This window comes from Lithobates pipiens, unplaced genomic scaffold (assembly GCF_037356315.1).
Source record: "Lithobates pipiens isolate NorthernLeopardFrog02 unplaced genomic scaffold, aLitPip1_a1.2 Scaffold_22, whole genome shotgun sequence".
In the NCBI taxonomy this organism is placed as follows: domain Eukaryota; kingdom Metazoa; phylum Chordata; class Amphibia; order Anura; family Ranidae; genus Lithobates; species Lithobates pipiens.
In genome coordinates, this window is record NW_027507784.1 from 90,417,467 (window position 1) to 90,435,645 (window position 18,179).

The 18,179-nt window shown below is 46.7% G+C and overlaps 1 protein-coding gene across 1 annotated transcript in view; it reads left to right on the top strand.

Moving 5' to 3' along the window:
- The window catches only part of LOC143923924 (sterol 26-hydroxylase, mitochondrial-like), a 51,727-nt gene that overhangs the window by 15,328 nt on the left and 18,220 nt on the right, over positions 1–18,179 (top strand). Inside the window, exons 2-4 of the mRNA XM_077447869.1 lie at positions 1,378–1,568; positions 13,421–13,620; positions 15,954–16,151. Coding sequence (XP_077303995.1) covers positions 1,378–1,568; positions 13,421–13,620; positions 15,954–16,151 — 589 coding nt within the window. The remainder of the gene's footprint in view (positions 1–1,377; positions 1,569–13,420; positions 13,621–15,953; positions 16,152–18,179) is intronic.

An 18,179-nucleotide genomic window follows, 5' to 3' on the forward strand; every position in this document is an offset into this window, starting at 1 on the left:
ATCGGAATTCTCATCGGAAAAAGCTATGATGGTTTTTCTGACAGAATTCCGCTCAAACTTGCCTTGCATATACACGGTCACACAAAAGTTCGCTGAACTTTCAACTGTCAAGAACGCGGTGACATACAACCCTACGACGAGAAAATTAAGTTCAATGCTTCTGAGCATGCGTCAAATTGCTTCCGAGCATGCGTAGGAATTTTGCACGTCGGAATTGTTACAGACGATCTGGATTTCCGATCTAAACTTTTTCCGTCAGAAAAAGTGAGAACCTGCTCTCAATCTTTTGCTGGTGGAAATTCGGCCAGCAAAATTCCGATGGAGCATACACGCGGTCGCATTTTCCAACGAAAAATCTGTCTTTTGCTGGCCGAATTTCCGATCGTGTGTACGCGGCATCAGAGCCTGGGGACATGTCACATGAAACTGCAAGTGATCACAAAGCCCTAATGCTAACCAAAGCTCCCATTTGCTGGGTTCCGAGGGCCACACTGCAGTGCAAACGCCAAAGGGCCGCAGATGGTCCTCGGGTCGCAGGTTGGGCATAACGGGTGTAGAGAGAGACACGATATGCAGGCACCCTGTCCAGGAAGAAGCCTGGGAGTAAGGCTTCATTCACCCTAATGCATTTTTTGATGCATTTTGCAGAAATGCAGGGAAATGTTTTAACATGGGTTCCTATGGAACATGTTCACATCAATGCATTTTTGTTCCTCTGCATTTTTGGAAAGGGTCGGGGACTTTTTTTTCATGCAAAATGCAACGTTTTGCATGTAATAGAAGTCAATGGACCCGCATCCAAAATGCAAGTATTGCGTTTTTACCACGTTTTTACAGCGTTTTTGCCGCGATTTGCATTTTTTTTACACTGTATATAGCTGGTTGCTAAGCAACCATACTGTAAAAAAACCACAAAACGCGGTAAAAACACATGTCCAAAAATGCCACAAGCAACGCAAAAAGCACTGCAGAAACGCTCAAAAGCAATATGCATAGATGTGAATTGCGCCTTACAGAACACTGGAAAAGTGACCCAAACTATAAAGAGCTCAGGGATAGGCTAGTCAGATAAACATTCATAGCTCAGTGATTGTCCATCCCACACTGGCTATTGGAACCTTCTTCACACTTACAGGCAGAAACCATCAACACCTTGATATTAGGAGAAACTTGCAGAGCCCAGAAATATTTCAACAGAGCTCAGGCAGGTTACAGCCTAGAAACAAACACACTGTGCTTGATTAGGGGCACAACAGCACAGGGCCCGGACCCTACAAATAGGGCACAATATAGACAAGGGACATTTGATAAATACCATGTAGTAATATCTGAAACCTGCTGGACCTTGATTAATAGTGTTTTTTTGATTATTGACAGATAAGATACAAGAAGCTTTACGGGCCGTTGTTCAAGACGATTATTAGTCGATACAAAATGGTCAATATTGCGGACCCCGAGCTGCTTGAAAACCTGCTGAGACAAGAGGGGAAATATCCCATGAGAACAGAAGTGGACCTCTGGAAGGAGCACCGGGATATCAGGAACTTGCCCTACGGTCCCTTCACTGAGTAAGTCCACCGACTGGTGATATCACCTCTATAAATTGATGCTATAAAAAGTGCTACAACACAAAGCAGCCGACCAGGCGGAGGTTGTTATCAGTTTAAGTCTCGAAGACCACTGGCAGTAGAACTTCATCTGAGGTTTCAATCAGACAAATGGATCTTCTACAACAGTGGTTTCCAAACTGCGGCCCTGGGGCCAGATGTGGCCATTTGTTTGCCTTTATTCAGCCTGTGGGGGCAGTGTTCCTCTCACTGATACAAGACACTATTCCTCCCACTGATACCAATGATGGGGCACTATTCATCCCACTGATACCAACGATGGGGCACTATTCCTTCCACTGATACTAATGATCGGGCACTATTCTTCCCACTGATACCAATGATGGGGCACTATTCCTTCTACTGATACCAATGATGGGGCACTATATTTCCTACTGACACCAATGATAAGACACTATTCCTCCCACTGATACCAATGATGGGGCACTATTCCTCCCACTGATACCAATGATGGGGCACTATTTCTCCCACTGATACCAATGATGGGGCACTGTTCTTCCCAATGACACCAACAATGGGGCACTATTCCTCCCACTGACACCAATGACGGGGCACTATTTTTCCTACTGACACCAATGATGGGACACTATTCCTTCCACTGACACCAATGATAGGGCACTATTCCTCCCACTGACACCAATGACGGGGCACTATTCTTCCTACTGACACCAATGATGGGGCACTATTCCTCCCACTGACACCAATGATGGGGCACTATTCCTCCAACTGATACCAATGATGGGGCACTATTCCTCCCACTGACACCAATGATGGGGCACTATTCCTCCCACTGATACCAATGATGGGGCACTATTCCTTCTACTGATACCAATGATGGGGCACTATTCTTCCTACTGACACCAATGATAAGACACTATTCCTCCCACTGATACCAATGATGGGGCACTATTCTTCCTACTGACACCAATGATAAGACACTATTCCTCCCACTGATACCAATGATGGGGCACTATTTCTCCCACTGATACCAATGACGGGGCACTGTTCTTCCCAATGACACCAACAATTAGGCACTATTCTTCTTACTGACACCAATGATGGGATACTATTCCTTCCACTGATACCAATGATCGGGCACTATTCTTCCCACTGACACCAACAATGGGGCACTATTCCTCCCACTGACACCAATGATGGGGCACTATTCCTCCCACTGACACCAATGATGGGGCACTATTCCTCCCACTGATACCAATGATGGGGCACTATTTCTCCCACTGACACAAATGATGGGACAGTGTTCCTCCCACTGATACCAATGATGAGGCATTATACTATTCCTCCCATTGACATCAATGATGGGACACGATTCCTGCCACTGACACCAACAATGGGGTAGTATTTCTCCCACTGATGGGACACTATTCCTTCCACTGATACCAATGATAGGTCACTATTCCTCTCACTCATACCAATAATGGGGCACTATTCTTCCTACTGACACCAATGATGGGACACATGAATATTTGGTTTTCTAACACTAAACTGCCTCTCCGCCAATCAGGTGCTCGGATCTGTTATCCATCACCTGATTGGCTGAAACGACAGGCGCTGTGATTGGATGCCTATCAAGCGTCCAATCATAGCAGAGGAGGGGAAGAGAGGGTGATAGAAGATATTGAGGAACATAGAGGAGCTGTCGGTGGGCGGGGGGCACACTGGCAGCTTTTATTATGACACAGTGGGAGCAGAGGCGTAACTAGAACTTTCAGGGCCCCGGTGCAAGAAATCATGGAGGGCCCCTCTGACATCCAGCCAGGGTCCTTTCCACTGATTCCGGGGGCAGCAGGACCTGGATACGAGGGGAAACAAATCCCCTCCATTTTTCCACCTGCAGGCACTGAATGCCTATCAGAGGGAGAGAAGGAGAAGCAGACTTTTAGAGGCTGCAGGAAAAAAATTAAGGGGATTTGTTCCTCTAAATGCCCCCCTATCCAGGGGTTCAGGGGCAACATGTGCGCTATTGCAATTGTGCCCCTGGGATGAGTGGCAGCGGTGGGGGATGGGATCAGTGGCAGCAGTGGTGGTCGGGGAGGGATAGGATCAGTGGCATTGGTGGGGGGGTGGGATCAGTGGCAGCAGTGGTGGTTGGGTGGGGATGGGATCAGTGGCAGCGGTGGTGGTGGTGGGGGGTGGGATGATTGCCAGCTGTGAGGGGGGATTGGATCAGTGGCAAGGGTTGTGGTTGGGGGATGGGATCAGTGGTAGGGGGGCTTGAATGGGATGAGTGGCAGAGGTGGTGGGGGGAATGAGATTAGTGGCAAGGGTGATGGTTGGAGGGGGGTGGGATAAGTGGCAGCGGTGGGGGCATTGGATGAAATGAGTGGCAGCAGTGGTTGGAGGATGGGATCCATGGCGAGGCTGGTAGTTGGGGGGTGAGATGGGATGAGTGGTGGGGAGGGCAGTGGCAGCAGTGGTGTGGGGGTTTCAGTGGTGGTATCAGTGGCAGTGGTGGTGGTGTGAGGGGTATCAGTGGCAGTAGCGGTGTTGGTGGTGAGGGGGGTATCAGTGGCAGTAGTGGTGATGTGCGGGGGTATCAGTGGCAGTAGTGGTGGTGTGGGGGAGTATCAGTGGCAGTAGTGGTGGTGAGGGGGTATCAGTGGCAGTAGTGGTGGTGAGGGGGTATCAGTGGCAGTAGTGGTGGTGTGGGGGGTATCAGTGGCAGTAGTGGTGGTGTGGGGGGTATCAGTGGCAGTAGTGGTGGTGAGTGAGGGGTGTATCAGTGGCAGAAGTGGTGGTGGTGAGTGAGGGGAGTATCAGTGACAGTAGTGGTGGTGGGGGGGTATCAGTGGCAGTAGTGGTGGTGAGGGGGTATCAGTGGCAGTAGTGGTGGTGTGGGGGGTATCAGTGGCAGTAGTGGTGGTGTGGGGGGTATCAGTGGCAGTAGTGGTGGTGTGGGGGGTATCAGTGGCAGTAGTGGTGGTGAGTGAGGGGTGTATCAGTGGCAGAAGTGGTGGTGGTGAGTGAGGGGAGTAACAGTGGCAGTAGTGGTGGTGGTGGTGTGGGGGGTATCAGTGGCAATAGTGGTGGTGGTGAGTGAGGGGGGTATCAGTGACAGTAGTGGTGGTGGTGAGTGAGGGGTGTATCAGTGACAGTAGTGGTGGTGGTGAGTGAGGGGGGTATCAGTGACAGTAGTGGTGGTGTGGGGGTATCAGTGGCAGTAGTGGTGTGGGGGTATCAGTGGCAATAGTGGTGGTGGTGTGGGGGGTATCAGTGGCAGTAGTGGTGGTGAGTGAGGGGGGTATCAGTGGCAGTAGTGGTGGTGGTGGTGTGGGGGGTATAAGTGCAGTACTGGTGGTGGTGGTGAGTGAGGGGGGCATCAGTGGCAGTAGTGGTGGTGGTGGTGAGTGAGGGGTGTATCAGTGGCAGTAGTGGTGGTGAGTGAGGGGTGTATCAGTGGCAGTAGTGGTGGTGGTGAGTGAGAGGGGTATCAGTGACAGTAGTGGTGGTGTGGGGGTATCAGTGGCAGTAGTGGTGGTGGTGGTGGTGTGGGGGTATCAGTGGCAATAGTGGTGGTGGTGAGTGAGGGGGTATCAGTGATAGTAGTGGTGGTGGTGAGTGAGAGGGGTATCAGTGATAGTAGTGGTGGCGGTGAGTGAGAGGGGTATCAGTGACAGTAGTGGTGGTGTGGGGGGTATCAGTGGCAGTAGTGGTGATGGGGGTGTGGGGGGTATCAGTGGCAATAGTGGTGGTGGTGGTGTGGGGGGTATCAGTGGCAGTAGTGGTGGTGAGTGAGGGGGGTATCATTGGCAGTAGTGGTGGTGGTGGTGTGGGGGTTATAAGTGCAGTAATAGTGGTGGTGGTGAGTGAGAGGGGTATCAGTGACAGTAGTGGTGGTGTGGGGGGTATCAGTGGCCGTAGTGGTGGTGTTGGGGGTATCAGTGGCAGTAGTGGTGGTGGTGTGGGGGTATCAGTGGCAATAGTGGTGGTGGTGAGTGAGGGGGTTATCAGTGACAGTAGTGGTGGTGGTGAGTGAGGGGGGTATCAGTGACAGTAGTGGTGGGTATCAGTGGCAGTAGTGGTGATGGCGGTGTGGGGGGTATCAGTGGCAATAGTGGTGGTGGTGTGGGGGGTATCAGTGGCAGTAGTGGTGGTGGTGGTGAGTGAGGGGGGTATCAGTGGCACTAGTGGTGGTGGTGTGGGGGGTATAAGTGCAGTAGTGGTGGTGGTGAGTGAGGGGGTATCAGTGGCAGTAGTGGTGGTGGTGGTGAGTGAGGGGGGTATCAGTGGCAGTAGTGGTGGTGGTGAGTGAGGGGGGTATCAGTGACAGTAGTGGTGGGTATCAGTGGCAGTAGTGGTGATGGCGGTGTGGGGGGTATCAGTGGCAATAGTGGTGGTGGTGTGGGGGGTATCAGTGGCAGTAGTGGTGGTGAGTGAGGGGGGTATCAGTGGCACTAGTGGTGGTGGTGGTGGTGTGGGGGGTATAAGTGCAGTAGTGGTGGTGGTGAATGAGGGGGTATCAGTGGCAGTAGTGGTGGTGGTGGTGAGTGAGGGGGGTATCAGTGGCAGTAGTGGTGGTGGTGGTGAGTGAGGGGGGTATCAGTGGCAGTAGTGGTGGTGGTGGTGAGTGAGGGGGGTATCAGTGGCAGTAGTGGTGGTGAGTGAGGGGGGTATCAGTGGCAGTAGTGGTGGTGGTGGTGTGGGGGGTATAAATGCAATAGTGGTGGTGTGGGGGGTATAAGTGCAGTAGTGGTGGTGGTGTGTTTGGGGAATCAGTGGCAGTGTTGACATTGAGAGATGGTGCAACTCACTTCCAGATCACTTGGTTCCCCCTCCTTGCTGTGAGTACGCTCGAGTGCAGGCGGAGCCGGAGAAGATGGGCGGGAACTGTGCCCGTGAGTGCACTGCAGGCGGAGCCAGAGAATATGGGCGGGGACTGTGCCCGTGAGTGCACTGCAGGCGGAGCCAGAGAAGATGGGCGGGGACTGAGCCCGTGAGTGCACTGCAGGCGGAGCCAGAGAAGATGGGCGGGGATTGTGCCCGTGAGTGCACTGCAGACGGAGACAGAGAAGATGGGCGGGGACTGGGTCCGTGAATGCAGGAGGAGAGAATGGGCGGAGCAGACGGAGAGGATGGGCGGAGCAGACGCAGACTCCCCGTAAATGACCAGTACTATATCTGGGACAGCGGCGGGCCCCCCTACAGTGACGGAACTCAAGGGCCCAGTCGCAAATGCGACTGGTGCGACCCTGATAATTCCGCCACTGAGTGGGAGCATTTGATGGGGCACAGTAGCTGCATTTGATGGCACAGTGAGGCTGCATTTGATGGGCACAGTGGCTGAATATGATGTTACAGTGGCTGCATTCAATGCTGCACAGTAGTTGTATTTGATGGCACAGTGGCTGCGTTTGATGGGCACAGTGGCAGCATTTCATACGGCACAGTGGCAGCATTTCATACGGCACAGTGGCTGCGTTTGATGGGCACAGTGGCTTCCTTTGATGGGCACAGTAGCTTTGTTCGATGGCACAGTGGCGGCAATTGATAGGCACAGTTTCTGTGTTTGATGATACAGTGGTGGCAATTGATGGGCACAGTGGTGGCAATTGATGGGCACAGTAGCTGTGTTTTATGGCACAGTGGCGGCAATTGATGGGGGTTTTTTTTCAGAATTTTTCAGTTAGTTTGTGCCCCCCCCCCCCCCCCCAAAAAAAAATTTGAGCACCAGCCGCCACTGGTAATGATGCAGGGAGCGGCGCATCACATCATCATATCAATGCTGCTCTCTGCATCACTGAAGACCGCCCACCCCCAAAAGATGATCCAAAGAGCACGAGGACCCTGCTTGTCAAATGGCACAGTGATATAAGACCCAAACCCCCCCCCCCCCTTTCATTCTTTTAATTTCAGTTATTTCAATCATGGAGGCTCAGCATTACATGTGGCTGTTACCTAGGGTGGTTGGTATACAAATACAGCCTGCGTAGGAACACCCACCCCTCCAGACTGACATCCGCCCATGGAGGCCTTTTGGTATTTGCATAACTCCTCCCAGGAGTCAGCCCACTGCCTGTATCAGAACTGAGGGCTCTTGAGAGGAGTGCTGGGATGTTTTTCAGGAAGTTATTACAGCACCCTGCTGGCCCCTCCTACCAGCCTGATCTACCTGCATTGCATAGAGAAGCACAGGAACCCAATGATGATATTACTGGGTCTAAAAGAAGGAATTCAAAGCGGAGTTCCAGCCGTATTTAAAAAAGCACACCCCCTGGTTTATTAAACAAAATCAATAAAAAAACGCAATTAAATGCAATGTCGTTTGTATAATTACCTGTATTTCTTCATAGTAAACTTTCTGTTCCCTGCCAAGCACACTCCCATCTTCCTTGTGGGCATGTGAAGCCCACTAGTAGCTTCTTCCTGGATAAGGTGCTGCTGGCTACTTAGCATGCACCTATCCATCTTGCGCATAAAGCACAAAGCGCGGCTCGGGTATTGCCATTCGACACTAAAACCCGGATGCTGTGCTCGTGGCTTTTAAAATGTAGCGATGCGTAATCCTCATGTCGTTTACTAAAAAAAAATGCCTCTCTAACCGCCTCCGCCGATCACTACTGCACAGACGCTGGGGTACTCAATGGCAACAACAGCCTGGTTACCCTTTTTAAAGATGGCGCTTCCATCGTGTCATTTCCTGTTAGAAAATAACACAATGCTTCCAGCCGGCAATGTCCATTGACTCCTGGGATTGATGACAAGCATCTCCCAGGAGCCCATTGTTCGGCCGGAAATTACATACCTCGCCTTGGCGGAGTACGTCAGAAGGGAACAATCATGCCATAAAAAACAAGGTAAATCAAAAAAAATAAAATACCCAATACATTATTTACATGCAATCATTGACTAGATGGCGCAAAGTCTTTAATATGGGTGGAACTTCGTCTTAATGAAAAGGAAATGCATCGCACACACGATCGGATTGTTGGCCAACAGACCCGTGGGATTTTGTCCGAAGGGCGTTGGCCCAAACTTGTCTTGCATACACACAGCCACACAATTGTTGGCCAACAATCACGAACGTAGTGACATACTAGACGCACTATGTGGTTTTCAGCTCCAACCTTTGGGCTACTTCTGCTAATTTCGTGTTAGTAGAAGTTTGGTGAGTGTGGATTCGCACTTTTCTTTTTGTGCTTTTCATTTAGCGCTTTTTCATTTCGCGCTTTTCAGTTTGTTTCTGAATGCCCGTTCGTCAGCCAGACATGTTGTGGAATTGGAGGAGATAACGTGTTATTTATTATTGGCCTTGGAGTTATTGCTTTGACATTATTTTTGGGTTGAATAATAATTTGATTTGGTATATTTTCTATATTTTTGGATGCATAGAATGCACTTTTTGGTTAAGTTCTATTGGCACATATCATGTCTAATTTTATTTGTTTTCTTTTTTTAATGCACAATAAAAAAAATTGTGTAGAATAATACTTTGCTGTGTGTTTACTTCAAATGACAGTTTGGGAGTCGGCAGTTACATTTAAAAAAAAAAAAAATGTAAAGTTGACAAGAGACACCAACATAGTTGTATCTTTGATCTTAAAAACTACGGGATGCTCTGCTGCTGCTCTCCGCTTCTGACGCCGCCATGTTAGGAGCTGTAGGCCCTAAAGGCCTTCCAGAATCCAAGGCGGCACCATGTCCCAGAACCCCCAGTGCATTATGCACGAATTCCATGACTTTTACACATCATTGTACAGCGGTACTCATAGCCCATCCCCTGCGGAGATTAACAAATTCCTTGATACTCTCCCGATCCCCTCATTAGAAGATAGACACAGATTGAGGATGGAATCGCCCATTTCTGCAGATGAGGTGTGCGCGGTGATTAAAAATTTGAAAATGCATTCGGCCCCTGGACCGGATGGGTTTTCGATACCCTACTATAAAGCGTTCGCCCCTACTCTTGCCCCGTACATGGCCCGTTTCTTCAATACTCTCCGAAGGGGGGGCGTCTAGATTCCTCTCTCAATGAGGCTTATATCACGGTTCTTCCTAAGCCAAATAAAGACGCTAGCTCGGTCAGTAATTATAGACCAATCTCTCTCATCAACAATGACTTGAAGATTCTGACCAAAATCCTTGCAGACCGCCTGGCTTCCTTCATTAGCTTATACATACACAAAGACCAAGTAGGATTCATTCCGGGAAGACAAGGCCCTGATCAAACTCGCAGAGCCATAGACATCATATCGCTTATCAATTCCAATTGGGACGGGAAATCTACCAGACAGGGGTGCCTCTTGTCTTTAGATCTTCAAAAAGCGTTTGACTCCGTGCACTGGTCGTATATTTTCACCACCTTACAACGTTGGGGATTTGGCGATTCTTTCCTCAATGTCTTGCGTGCCCTTTACTCATCTCCAACAGCCCAGGTACGTCTGCAGGGATTTTACTCAGAATCTTTCCCCATATCCAGAGGTACCAGACAAGGATGTCCGCTATCCCCTCTGATTTTTGCAATAGCAATCGAATCTTTGGCCATAGCCATTAGGCATAACCCAAATATTCAGGGTATTCATTGCGGTTCTCGTCAGCACAAATGTGCCTTATTTGCGGACGACATCCTAATGTTCGTCTCTTCCCCCCTGACCTCGTTGCCCAATATTTGCAGTCTCCTTGACGACTTTGGAACGATTTCAGGTCTCAGGGTTAATTATCATAAGTCACAGGCTCTCAATGTTAATATCCCTGGCCCTCTCATGGCGAGGCTCAGGGACAGCTTCAAGTTCACCTGGAGTGACTCTACGATATCATACCTGGGGATCAAATTAACCCCCAGGATTGATCTCCTCCATCAAGCTAATTACCCACCGTTATTCCACAAACTGGAGAACGATCTAAACAGGTGGTCTGGGCTGTCCCTGTCCTGCCTGGGTAGAATTAATACCATAAAGATGACGCTGCTCCCTCGCATCCTGTATTATTTCAGAGCTCTTCCCATCCCAGTGGACAGGGTGCGCTTACAACGTTTTCAAGCCAAAGTTGTTAAATTTGTCTGGGATAAGGGAGGACATAGATTCTCGAAATCCATATTATTTAGATCCAAATCAGAAGGCGGTTTGGGCCTCCCAAACTTACGTCTATACTATCAAGCAGCCCAGCTGGCACAGGTGTCAGCTATCTATTCTATATGGGAACAGCCTGATTGGATACAGATTGAGAGATACCTAGGTACACGCTGGACTTCCTTATGTGGAGCCCTAAAAAGATGAGACCCCCGATCCTCTCCCCAACTCTTTCCCACTCCTTTGCAGTCTGGGATGGACTAAAAAATAATTGCTGCCTAATTTCCCCATTAAAACCTTTGTCCCACCTCTTCCATAACCCAGACTTCCCTCCGGGCCTGGACATTAAAGCCTTTCAATGGTGGCTGGACAAGGGACTCTATAGAATAGGACACTTTCTCAGACCTATGGGCCCAATCTCTAAAGCCTACTGTATCAGCAAACTTGATATGCCCCCCACCAAACTTTTTCGATTCACTCAGATCTCGAATTTCTTACACAAAAAATGCAGGACTCTTTCTAGTGGTCCCCAGGTGACTTCATATGAAACATGGTGCGGTCAGTCCAGTGAGCAGAGGGGGGAGATTTCAGTCATTTATAAAGCACTATCTTCCACACGCTCCAAGACGACTTACATGTTGGCTTGGGAAGAGGATCTCAACCAAACCTGGAACCTTGACTTATGGCATGGGCTTTTTCTTAAGTCCTTCAGAGGCATCCTTAACCCAAGTATGATAGAAGCTGGTGTCAAGGTGCTAACGAGATGGTACCTTGTCCCTTCGAAATTGGCTAAAATGTTCCCATCCACTTCCCCTCTGTGTTTCCGGGGCTGCGGCCTACGGGGTGACATGTTACACACTTGGTGGACTTGCCCTAGAATACGGCAGTTCTGGTATAGGATTTTTACCTGGATTTCCAAATTTTCCGGCACACCGGTTCAGATGTCTCCTCTAGTGGCGCTCCTTAATTTCCCTGTAGAGGGAGCCTCCAGGAATACGCAACGCCTCATCACTTTTATTTTACTGGGAGCTAAGCTTACTCTTGCCAAAGCCTGGAAGCAACCCACTATTTCCACTGTAATGGCCAGAAGAAAAATTTCCTGGATCATGCTCCAGGAAAAGACGGCAAGCGTACTCCTGGACCGCTCTGACAAATTCAGGGCCACTTGGGAGCCCTGGGCGCGCTTCGTGGGCATTGCTCTGTCCACGTAAATACACTCGGATTTGGACCCTGAATACGGTTTTGTTACCCCCCAGGCGACTCCTGCTAGAAGATGTCATTTACCTTTATCATCCTTTTCTTTTCCTTCCTCTCTCCTTTTTTCCTCTCTTCTTTTTCATTCTTCGCCTTTTTATATGACGCCTAGCGAAGGACAGTCTGTAGTAGGTGCTCCATTGTAGAGCAGGGTCAATCAAGCCGAACTCAGGGCCTGCCCTTGCAATACAATGTAGGCTACAGTCTGTTGTTCTCGGCTCCCAGGAAACTGGGTTATATGCACTCAACTAGATACGTTGGGCTCCTATGCCCGTCCGGGATGTTGTTACATTCATCTCTGGTTATTTCTTGCATTGTAGTTATGCAATATGTTTTTGTTACCTATTTTGGTTTAATTGCTTAGATCAGTATCTCTGGTGAGCATGATCCTAGTCCTCTCTGACTTTAGTTTTGGCAGGAGGATAGGGGTCCTCGGCCACAGCAAGAGCCCTTATGGGGTGGCGGAGGACCCTCCCTCCTTCCTTGGCATTTTTTCTAACTGGGATTTTGAACAAATGTATAAGTTAGTTCCGGTCTATTAGAGGCTATTGACTCATCCGGGTGCAGAAGTTTGTACTCCCTATAATCCTTACTTTGTATTGGCTCCTGGATCATTTTATATTGTTTTGTTTGACTGTTAACCCGCTTGGCAATTTCAGGATTACGACTGTTTGCACATTTGTATTACCTCTTGCTGTGTTTTTGTCATATCTACAATGACTCTGTTTCATTTTCTTGATGCAAAATAAAATATATTGAAATGAAAAACTACGGGATAATGGTGTTGTGGTATCTTGCCCAAATTAAATAACAAAAAAAAACCATAATATTTTTATTCTTGATATCACTAGAAAAAAAAAGCCTTTGAAAATTTGCAACAACTCCATCAGTATCACCAGCAAAGCAGCTTCATTATTATCCCATTAAAGAAGAAGAGAATTGTGCGCTGCATTTGGAGATTTCATAATTTGCCGCGTCACGAATGTTAATTCTCCATTACGAACACTAGTTTACAAGACCGACAGCTTCCGGCTCGTCCTTGCTTCCGAGCATGCGTGTTTGTACTTTGGACTTTTGTCCGACGGACTTGTGTACACACGCTCGGAAAATCCCACAACAGACATTTTATGGTGTAAAATTTGAAAACCTGCCATCCAACATTTGTTGGTAGAAAGTCCGACAATTATTGTCCGATGGAATGTACAAACGGTCAGATTTACCGCCAACGGCCTGTCATCGAACATTTCCCGTTGGAAAGTCCGATCGCGTGTACGTGGCTAAAGGTTTGATTTCAAAGATGTCATTAGTATATTGATGAGGGGGGAAAAGGAGGAACCAGAGAACACAAAATATAAGCAGAAGGGGGAGGGGGTAATCTGGAGATGGGCTGCATCAGATTTATTTTTAAACTTCCATTTATGTAAATGGAGTGACTTTAGCACAGCTGCAGTATGTCTGGATAGCAATCCTTGTACTTATTGGAAGGACTGTGGGCACTTTCTGTATCTCCAGGCAGGGACACAAGTGGTACAATCTCCGCACCGTGCTCAACAAGAAAATGCTGAAACCAACAGAAGCCAGAGCCTACACCGGGAGCATCAATGAGGTGGTGACGGATCTGATGGAGAGAATTCAGGAAATCCGCAGTGAGAGCTCCTCTGGAAATACAGTCCCTGACATCGGCAATCTCTTCTACAATTTCACCTTTGAAGGTATGCCATGTTTTTATAGCCTGTATGCCAAGTGATAGTGGACCAAGCGTCAGATACTCATTTTTTTTTTTTTATTAAAGCAGTATTCAACCCAAAAGAAAAGATTTACTATATTGCAGCTTACCATTGCTAAGATGTGATGGCTGCATCAGTTTTCTTTTTTAGGCTTTCTTTCTTCTATTTTCATCTGGTCATCCAGCCAGCAAGTCTGTTGTTTTTCAAAAGACTCTCAAGCTCTCCTCCAGATGTATCAGTTTACATGGATGAGACACATTTTGAATTTCCAAATTTTTCAATTTCCAAAATCTTCGAATTTCCGAATTTCCAATTTCCGAAATGTCGAATTTCCGCAATGTTGAATTTTCTGAAATTTTCAATTTCCGAATTTCCACATTTCTGAAATTTTGAACTATCCAATTTTGAGTTTTCCAATTTCCAAAATGTCAAATTTCCGAATTTCCAATTTCCAAATTTTTGCATTTTGAATTTCTGAGTTTACAATTTCCAAAATTCAGAATTTAGAATTTTCTGAAATTCATCATTTTGAATTTTCCGAAATTCAGAATTTTTTATTTTCCGAAATTCATAATTTAGAATTTTCCAAAATTCGAAAATTTTAAAATTTCATAAATTCAAAATTTCAGACATTTTGGAATTAACTAACTTATTAAATGTCTAGCTGCTGCCAGTCACTTATTTATCCATTTATCTTTCATTTCCATTTATCTTTCATTCCTATCCACAGTTGCATGTGCATCATTCCACACGTCCCATATCTTATGATATTTTTGTATCCCTCCTCTATGCTAATGCATTATTTTCTCATAGGGTATCACTTGATTAACTGTTTTCATCCATTGGTTTACCGAAGGTGGTTCCACCTGCATCCACCTTACCGCTATTTGCTTCCGTGCCAAAAATAATATTTACTGCAGTAAGATTTTAATATATCTAGGCCATATCTCGTCTTCCAATAGTCCCAACAGGCATACCTCCACATTACATGGGATCGATTTGCCCACCACATTCGACAACTTTCCTATTACCTGGTTCCAATATCTTAAAGGGGTTGTAAAGGTAAATGTTTTTTCACCTTAATGCATTCTATGCATTAAGGTGAAAAAACATCTGACAGTCCCGGCGCCCCCAGCCCCCCCGTTTTACTTACCTCACCCCTCGAAAGTCCCACGCTCGTCCCCCGACGTCCTTTCCACCGTTCAGCCTGGCCGCTGATTGGCTGGAGTGGATGGATGGAAAGCAGCGCAGCCATTGGCTCGCGCTGCTGTCAATGACATCCACTGACGCGGAGCGCCGGGAGGCGGGGCCATGTGATACAGCGAGCGGCTATAGCCGCCGGTGTTCTGGCATATTCAGTCCGGCCATCATATAGCGTCCGCCCTGTACTGTGCATGCGCAGTACGGGGCAGAAGAAGCTTCGTAAAATTTCCGAAGCTGAACGGCGCCTGCGCCGTGAGTGGAGGTGGTAGCCCCACCATCCAAGCGGACATAGGGTTGTAAAAATTTGACGGCCCCTCGTGGGCGAGCTTCGCTCGCCACGCTTCGGGCTCGGCCTCGCTGCGCTCGGCTCTTTTTTATTCCTACTCTGTGTCCACTTGGATGGTGGGGCTAGAACCTGGACTCACGGCACAGGCACCGTTCATCTTCGGATATTTTCGTAGTCTGTGTGTACTGCGCATGCGCAGTACACAGCGGACACTATCCGATGGGGGACATGTGATAGAACACCGGACCACCACTGCCTACAGTGCCTATTGGGAAATCCAGCACTGCCATCAATATGTTTTTTACAGACATAAAAGAGAACAGATGTCATCTGCCCCCCCCCCCCTTTTTAGGCAGGCGCCGTTCATCCTCGGCTATTTTCGGAATCTGTGTTGCTGTGTACTGCGCATGCTATCTGATGTGGGACCTTATATGATAAGACACCGGCTGTATCACGGGAGCGTGCCCACAGATGCTTCTCACCATGCGAGCTCCCTCGCATGAACGTGAGAAGCACCTGCAGGAGGAAGCCGAGACAGCCGCCGAGGGACCCCAGAAGACCAGGTTTGGGGCCACCCTGTGCAAAACGAGCTGCACAGTGGAGGTAAGTATAACATGTTTGTTATTTATTTTTATTTTTTTTAAATCACTTTACAATCCCTTTAAAGTGTGGTCACAGTTCCACATTAAATGTAAGAAATCTACAGTAGCCCTATGCAAGCCATTCCAAATAGTCTATTAGTAGCCGCTGGTGAGACCATCGGATGTATATAGCTATGGATAATACAGTTGCGAGTCTCATTTGTTAAAAAAAAATGTCTTCCTTTTAGGACTCTCCTACATCTTATTTGAGGCCAGATCTGGTTGCCTTAATAAACACATCCCTCCGGAGACCCAGAAGTTTGTCGCTTCGATCGCCTTCATGCTGAGAAACTCCGTGTATGTCACTTACATGCCGCTATGGACCAGACGGGTCTTCCCCTATTGGGAGCGATATCTCTCCGGCTGGGATACCATCTTTGCTTTCAGTAGGTGAATCGCTATAAAGATGACGTTTATCATATAAGAAAAAAATAGAGCCTTCTGCTGACCAAAGCAACCAGGCAAATGCCGATTCCAAAACAATTCATTTTTTAGTTTTTGGATAGAAGTGGACTTTGCAGATATTATTACTCACTTCCTGTTGCATTTCTGGGACAGGGACTGAAGGTAAATCTCTCCAACAGGACTTAGACAACAAAATATAAACTTATTGGGTTTTTAACTCTTCCTAATCTATCCAAAATGTAAAAAAAAAAGAAAAAAAAAAAGAAAAAAAAAAGGTTTATTCATAGCAGTTTTAAAAAAAAAAATGCATAGCCATTCTTCAAGCAAATACGCATGTAAATGTGTAATGTGTGAATTAAAAATAAAAATAAAAGTTCCATAAACTGTTTTCTCTTCTGAACAGCTGCTCTTTTATTAAAAACTTCTTTATATGTAAATCCAAAACCTTTTTTTGTGTGTGTGTTGGATAAGGTAGAAAAAGCGTATTAGAAACCCCTGCCGGGTTTTTATTGCTCTGGAAAGATAAATCCAATTGGCACTGGGGGGTTATTTATGAAAGGCAAATCCACTTTGCACTGCAAGTGCACTCGGAAGTGCAGTGGCTCTAAATCTAAGGGGTAGATCTGAAATGAGGGGAAGCTCTGCTGATTTTATCATCCAATCATGTGCAAGCTAAAATGCTGTTTTTTATTTTCCTTGCATGTCCCCCTCGGATCTACAGCGACTTTACTTCCAAGTGCACTTGCAGTACAAAGTGGATTTTCCGTTAGTAAATAACCCCCACTGAGACTTCTAAATGTATTTGATAAATAAGACAGAGAAAGCACACTCATTCAGTGAACTCAATGGCTCTGGAAGGGCTGCTTACATCAAGCAGGGTACTCAAGAGGCCGATTTACTAAAGACAAATCTAATGTGCACTGCAAGTGCATGCATTGTACAGGATACATTATATAATACTTAGTATAAATACAGGATATGTTGTATTATACATTGTATACATACAGGATATATATAATACATTGTATAAGTACAGGATACATTATATTATACATTGTATACATACAGGATAAATGATTGTATACATATAGGATACATTATATAATACATTGTATACATACAGGATACATTATATAATACTTTGTGTATATACAGGGTACATTATATTATATACTTATAGGATACACTATATAATACTTTGTATACATACAGGATACATTATATAATACATTATATATTTACAGGATACATTATATAATACTTTGTATACATATAGGATACATTATATAATACATTGTGTACAAGATACATCATATAATACTTTGTATATATACAGGATACATTAGGCCCCTTTCACACGGGGTGAATGGCTGGTCCGTCTCCGCTCACTGTGTAGAGACGAACCTGTCAGAGTCCTGTTCTCTTCTATGAGGAGATCAGAAGAAAATGGACAGCCTGTCTGTTTTCATCCGATCTGACCTGCTGGACAGATGGCAAATGTATCACCATCCGTTTTCAGCTGATTTTGGTGGATCGGATGTCTGTGGACACATCCGCTTCCCCATAAAAGGACAATGGGTGGGCCGATGTGGTCCACCTATAAAACGGACAGGTGGACCCGATCGGTCTGATCGCGTGAAAGGGGCCTTCTATTACACATAGGGGATTATTTATAAAAGGCAAATCCACTTTGCACTACAAGTGCAAACTACAAGTGCAAGGTGCACTTGAAATTGCACTGAAAGTGCACTTGGAAGTGCAGTCGCTGTAAATCTGAGGGGGACATGCAAGGAAAATGAAAAACAGCATTTTATCTTGCACATGATTGGATGATAAACTCAGCAGAGCTTCCCCCTCATTTCATATCTACCCCTTAGATTTACAGCGACTGCACTTCCAAGTGCACTTTCAGCGCAATTTCAAGTGCACTTTGCACTTGTAGTTTGCACTTGTAGTGCAACGTGGATTTGCCTTTCGTAAAATAACCCCCACTGCATCTTTTCCTCCTT